Source organism: Formica exsecta, unplaced genomic scaffold (assembly GCF_003651465.1).
Source record: "Formica exsecta isolate Colony F162 unplaced genomic scaffold, ASM365146v1 scaffold47, whole genome shotgun sequence".
Taxonomy (NCBI): Eukaryota; Metazoa; Arthropoda; class Insecta; order Hymenoptera; family Formicidae; genus Formica; species Formica exsecta.
The window spans coordinates 96,487-103,438 of NW_021851936.1; the positions used below are offsets into that span (position 1 = coordinate 96,487).

A 6,952-nucleotide genomic window follows, 5' to 3' on the forward strand; every position below is an offset into this window, starting at 1 on the left:
TGTTATTAAATTATATAATCTTTGACAAATTAAAATTAATAAAGATAAGAGGATATATATATGTTAAGGATATACAGTTGAATACAAATAGCTAAGATAAATAATACTGTTATAGTACGACTTTATTAGATGCCAGTTAAGATTCTGTGTTATAAACACTATAATATCTCGATATATACTTACATCTGGGCGAAAATGTAATGTAACTTTGTTATAAAAAAACATATTTGAGAGGAGAAGGGAGTCTGAACGTATACAAAATTAAATAAACTATATAGATATATTACAACCTCCCCTTCTCACTAAGATGTCAATTCTAATAAACAAATGATACACATTTAATTATACGTGCCGAACGTGATTTGTTTCTAATTAAACATTTAGCACAAAAATCCTTTGGAAATTCGAAAGCAATTCGTGTAAAATATAGATTTTTTTAAATTCTTATTTTTAAACTTTTGTAGTAGCATGTTACTCTATGCCCTCATTTTCTTTACAAACATATTCTGTAACATGCGGCAATATGCCTGAATCTGTTGTTATCATAATAGTTACTTGTGATTATAAGCGGTATAATTCGCGCTAAACGATCTCGTAATGATCGAGTGATTAATATTAATTCAAAGCAGTGGATGTCAAGACAGCGACTCCTCTCTCGTAAAAACTGTGCGGTTCTTGACTAGGAGCGATATTCAAATCGACAGTAAACAGCAGCTCGGTACGAGTACTGTTTAAGTAAACCGGTAAGGACAATTTGCCCCTTCGGATATCCTCCGTGGACGATCGTATCCATCTTAACATCGTGACCGGTAAATCGGTCATAATGGTCGAGGTTAAATACAATTGATTATCCTTACATTGGGCACCCTGAAGCTTCAAACCAGTAACGGCGAATGAGCAATCATCTGTAGCGATGTTATCGCCATCGCCGATAGTTACGTTTAATTGCAGTTCTTCGAGCGACCAACTGTTGGCCTGCGCAATGCACTGTCTAGTCGCAGTGATGTAAGCTTCGGGATTCAACAAGCCTCCAAGCCAAACCGGGAAACTCTGAAAAAAATTAATTTCGATTTATAACGCGAATTCAATCGGTAAGTAAAAGGTTTACGTGATGAAGAATGGCAATGGTTGTAAGATCATCTACAATAATAAAATATTCAGAATAGCGAAACGAGTCGATTATTTGAAAAAGAATAGAGAAAAAACCTTTATCTCCTTTGCTCCTCCCTGAGAGACTAAACGCGAAACTTCCTGCAACTGTGAGACTCTGTGACTGAAATCGGTGATCCACTGTATGACCGTACAGCCTCTTGGCACGGTATATCTCCTCCAACCTACTGGCAAAATACCCTTTACCAATTCGGACAGCATCGTTCTATGATAATTGGTCTGTTTCTTCTCGCCCTGTCAAAGATATAGAAAGTGCGATTATTCCGAATGCTTCATTAACTCTTTTGAAAAAAAATAAAAACCGCTCACTTGACAGATTAATACGACATCCTCTAAATCGTGGATAACGTCTTGAAGTAATTTCGCCCCGCTGTTGACTTCCCTCTCAAAGTATCTGTACAATGGATCTTTGATATTCTCGACCGTTCTCTTTAAGATCGGCAAGTTCTTTGGTAGCAATTGTAACCAGGTGGAAGCTGAATTGTGTAAAGTTCTCATCCAAGATGGCCGACCATCCGCTTCGGCTTCCCTCGGCGTAACTAAAGACTCCTCGTTCGAGTACGCCAGCTCGTCCTCGTCCTCCAATTGTTGCATCTTGAGCAGCTTGGAGACTAAATCAGTTCCTCTTGTGGTCAAAAGCACCTTCTCTGCGTTATTCGGGAGACCGAGCCAGGAAGGTGTTTGTCTATCCGAGAGAGATTCGATCCACTTCAAAAAGTGATCGCGTCTAGTACCGTCCGGCATCGTAATGTGTCTTTGATTACTTTGCGCCCCGTCGATATTGGCGACTAAGGCAAAGTCAGCTTCGAATGAGCGTGGCGTGAAGAGCTTACGCAGGAACGAAGCCAGAAGACGTTGATCGAAATCGTTGTCGATCTTGCCGCCGTAGATGCATTGAGAGAGAAGGGTCACTAGAGCATCCCAAGGGACCTTCTCAGGCGGTAGATTCGTTCTGCCCATAGCCGTGGCCTCGATCCATGTGTCTAGAGTGTCGCAAGCGACTCTCAAATCACTCTCATTGAACTCATAGTGCTTAGCCCAGCCCAGCGGTGCGTAACGTAGCCGTTCCTGCACGATCGCGTGGAACCACGCAAGCAGGAAATAGAGACGGGCCCGCTCATTAGGCGCTCGCATCATTCTCGAGGCGGGCACGGTGCTGAATGTGCGTAACAGGTTCGCTCGTATGCCGGGAGGTGGTTCGAACACAAAGATCCTACCGGCTCTGAGTAGATTTACCGGTACTTTCGGATTAATCTCCATCGTTAGGAATAAGCGAAAACTAGCGTGTGGCTGCAGACTGTGCAGTTTCTTCTCCAGCTGTACTAACCATTGCGGAGCGAGATGTACGTTCTTCAGCAGCACCCATCTGCCGGCTTTCACAGCCATATTTATGGCGCGGTCAGCTTGATTGAATCCTTCCGCCGATCCGATAGCAATACTGGCTATTTGCTTGCCCAGTTCCGCGGCCAGATCGTCTACTCGGCCCGAGGCATCAAAGCCCGGTACCGAGCACAACAGAGCCGGCACGTTTGCCTTCAGTTGATTCTCGACGACGGACGCGAAGTCAAGCTCGGCCTCTGCGGCCGGCATGAACGATTCGCCGAAAGCGGAGGACACGACGAGGGACGCGGCCGCGATTACGCGATCTGGCCGGAAGGCTTGTATTACCAGCAATTGATGCATCGTCGTTCCCGTGGGTGACAGCGGTTTCTCCTCGTCCCAGAGCTTTGGTACGCATGTCTCAGGTGTGGGCGACTGCAGCCACGCGCTAAATGAATCCGCGTTCTCCTGAATCTTGTCTGCCAGTCTCTTGAAGGCAGGTAGTCTTATGCTCAGGCGCATCATCGCCTCCTGCTGTTCCGAGCTTAGATTCGGCACTGGTGGTGCTCGGATGTTGAGCACACCCTCCTTACCTCGCAGGAAGAAGGTGAACTCGCTGTCGTACGTGGACTCCGTGGGTATACCCTTCAAATGGATGCGACAGAGCAGCAGAGCAAACGTCAATCTATCCGTGTGCAGCATTCCGCGCGCGACTCTTTCGTAACATACGGCGAAGAGATCGCGCGTGATGACCGTGAGTCGTTGACTATAATCCGCGATACCAGATAATTTCGGATTTTGCGACAGCACGAATGTGAAGATATCCAAAAACATTTTCAGCGAGTATTGATACAGGAAATGTACCTGATTGAGACTGTCCATCGTGAAGTACATGTTCGAACACGCCTGAGACAAAGGCAGGTACTGCTGAGAAACTGTCTCGATTTCTGCTATAACCTTGTCCGTCTCTTCCACCTTCTTACTAATATCGGCAGCCTCTTGTTTCAGAGTCTCGAGAGTTGTAATCACGGAATCGTCGTCCAGAATCTTACCCTTGGCGTCGTTCAACGCTTGCAACAGAGACTTTTCGAGTTGCCGTAGCCGCAGATGAAACTCTCCCTGTAGCTTCAGCAAATCGGATCTCTTTTCGTCGATGTCCGGACGTTCGGCCTTTAGCACCTGATTCAAGCATTGGCTTTGCAGAGAACTTCTCGTAACAGTGAAGTTGACAAATGTTACACGCGAGCAGATGTCTGGCGGAAATTCCACTGTTGGATCCCTCGTCGACAAAAAGATAACAAAGGATGGCGAAAGATCTATGTCCTGATCACCGAGTGTGATTAGCACGCGTCCGCCCGTTCGTCTCAGTTCCCGATTCAACACAGGATTCAATATAGGATCGTAATTCTCCACGTCTTGGACCAACAGTGGATTACCGAAACGCAAAGCGCTCTCGAGATTCTTCCTAAACGAATCGTCCAAGAAGCTGGTCTTCGTGATTTTCCGGTCCTTAAACTCGTTCATAATGAATTCCGTCGCCTGACCAGACGGATCAATGATCAACGGGTATCTGTTGAAGCGCTTCAACATAATCGCGTTCTCGGTGCACAGATCGTCGGTTGGCAACGCGTTCGCCTGCCATCTCAAACGTTCGTCCGGATTGGACAGATATTCCGTTCTGGCGATATCGGGCCTGAATTGCAGATTTGCATGATGCAGATGTTGACACCACGTCGTGAAGAGGTTTTGACGATACTGAAATAAATGCGTTTCGTTGTAGATTGACATACAAATTCGTCACATCAAAACATGTAAACAGAATTCTGAAACTTACGTGTTGATCGAAATAGCCGGCGTAAGCTAAGAAGGCGGATGACAATAGAACGTCTCCGATTATCGTGGACATCTGACTCTTGAACGTTTCGCTCGTCGCTTCCCATCTTTCTCTCTCTATGACCAGAGACTTTAACAAAGCGATCGATCTATTCACCTTGGCCTGCACGCTCTCTAGATCGGCTTTGATGGCTTGCGCTTGCGAGATAAGCTGGGCATATTCCTCCTTGTACGACGCTATACTCCGCTCCAGTTGAGTGATCAAATTCTTCACCTCTTCACCTTTCAATTTGTTAGTTTCTGCCTGTCGCTCCAGAGAATAAAGCTCATCGCGTAATGGTTCAACTCGCTTCAACATATCAGCGTATTCGATCTGAAAATATATTTATATATCTTGAGGTTTGTTCCCTTGATAGTTGTATAAATAATATATATCAAGCGATAAAAATTACCTGCGCTATAGCCCACTTCACCATAGGACCACAAGCCAAACTAGCGCGATTCACTTTTTCAAAGTTGTAATCAGGATTGCTCAGATAGCGGCCCTTCATTTTTTCTCTTACTTCGTCGCTAAGAAAATTTTTTATTAATTTTTTGGTTGCTTTAATAATAAAAAGTAAATTTTTTGATTTTTTTTTTAATATAATGTTTTTATGTCACATTGAAATATTTCATATAATATTGATAAAACGAAATTATTGCTTAGATAATAAATTAGAAATGAATCTTACTTCAAATATTAATTTAAAAACAATATAAATTTCGTACATGCTCTGTTATACACCATATTAAATTTGATTAGAACATTTTGTTTGATATATATAAATATATATCGTTATTATCGAGAAACAATTTACACACAATTTAATATCAATAATAAATTAATCAATCATTATTAACATGCAATGAAAAAATAGTTAACTTTAGTAGGCAGTAGTTAACTTTTGCAATAAAAAATGTGTGTGTTAACATATACATCACGATTATGTTTTTAAAGCAATAAAAAAGTTTATGCCAAATTGAATGCAAGCAATTAAGTAAGAAAAAATACGATTATTATATACACACGGCGCACATATATACAATACAAAAAATATACAAAAATATATAGAAAAACTAATATTTTTTCACGACAGTGTATTTTAAATTCAACAACAACTTGATAAAAAACAAGACCAACAAGCACGTAAACGTAATACTTGAATATATAGTAGCTACAGTTATGATATAATTTTTTGACCATCAAGTCAAGTTTAATCATATTATAACTCAGTGCAGTAATAATATATCTGAGTTTGCTAATCCCTCGATATTACAGCATAAAATCAAACGATAAGAAAACGAATTCATGCTTACGTAATATCCTCAGTACTGAAATTAGAGACAATGGTATTGATAAAATTGTCCCTCATGATGACCGCGCGGATAGATTTCCAGTCGCTGGCATTCTCGCCGAGCAACAAGCAGATAGACTCCAACGCGACCTTCACGATCGCTGGCGGATTCGCCATGGAGCGAACTTCAACTAAATGTTGTTTCTTTATCGATTTCACCGCTGTACGAAAAATCAGAGCGCATGATTATTAGTACAAAGAGGAAAATGTGTGAGCAAAGTTATGGGTAAAGTTACGCGAGGACACTGGCTGCGAAAGCCTTCCTCGACGAGTGTTAGAATATTGTATAAGAGGCAACACATAAGTAACATATATATTATATACATGTGTTACATGTCTCATCTTTACATTTGCAAAGAGATATAAACGATTTGTTGAAGCATTCGTTTAGCTATCTTGTTCATAAATATGTGATCTCCTTGCAATTGTAATGATGCAGTGACACGAGCGAGCGTAGCTGAAATCAACGGATAAAAACAGAACATGTATCAAGCTGTTATAAAGTGGTTTGTATTAGAATCCCGCGCGAGCGTTCAACAGGCCCATTACGTTGTTCCCTTACATGATGCCCTCCGTGTTGAAGTTGACGATAGTGGGGATGAAGCTGTCCTTCATTATAACGGCACGAATCTGTTTCCAATCTGTAGCGTTTTCCTCAAGCAACAGGCATATAGATTCTAACGCCAGCTTCACGACCGCGGGCGGATTCGCCATAGATCGGATTTCGACGAGATGCTGCCGCTTAATCGCCTTCACAGCTACACTCGTTGCGGATGTTTCAGTACAAGTAGTAGTAGTCGCGTAGATCGCAATTTTAAAGCGAACATAATTCAAAAACAGCGTAAACATACGTACAAAAATGTTGCCTCCGTGTTTCTTGACTATTTTCGCAGTAATAATTAATACATAACTCTCGATATATATCATAATTTTGAAAAATATCATTATGTCAAAGATATATACGATGGATTATATAAAATAATAGTTAGTTTTTTACTATAGAGATCTCACATCGCGAAATCGTATTTTTTGGAAAGTTTTACGTTTCGAAGTTTCTATAATAATATAATGAAAAATATATTGTTGAAAATACATACCATTTTGAGCATCGATGACGGCTGGTTCGACTAGGGCAAGATCCGCCATGACATCATCTCTCTTCTGGTTGATAGCCACTGTTTGAATAGCCAATTGCTGCTGGATCTCTTGACTCTGTACCTTTTTCTTCTCCGCTT

At 41.6% G+C, this 6,952-nt stretch overlaps 1 protein-coding gene across 5 annotated transcripts in view; it reads right to left on the bottom strand.

The window, feature by feature from the left end:
* Positions 1 to 96: 96 nt before the first annotated feature.
* Positions 97 to 6,952, bottom strand: part of LOC115241153 (dynein heavy chain, cytoplasmic) — a 19,813-nt gene continuing 12,957 nt past the window's right edge. For 3 of the 5 annotated variants that reach the window (XM_029816754.1, XM_029816758.1, XM_029816755.1), the window contains 7 exons: positions 6,815 to 6,952; positions 5,680 to 5,878; positions 4,776 to 4,893; positions 4,325 to 4,696; positions 1,480 to 4,245; positions 1,207 to 1,404; positions 97 to 1,050 (listed from right to left, as the gene is read on the bottom strand). The exon at positions 6,815 to 6,952 is cut by the window's right edge and continues 1 nt beyond it. In XM_029816754.1, the coding sequence (XP_029672614.1) occupies positions 616 to 1,050; positions 1,207 to 1,404; positions 1,480 to 4,245; positions 4,325 to 4,696; positions 4,776 to 4,893; positions 5,680 to 5,878; positions 6,815 to 6,952 (4,226 nt within the window). In that variant the 3' untranslated portion in view covers positions 97 to 615. Of the gene's footprint in view, positions 1,051 to 1,206; positions 1,405 to 1,479; positions 4,246 to 4,324; positions 4,697 to 4,775; positions 4,894 to 5,679; positions 5,879 to 6,279; positions 6,476 to 6,814 lie in introns of all 5 variants that reach the window. The other 2 variants (XM_029816759.1, XM_029816756.1) reach the window with 1 other exon arrangement.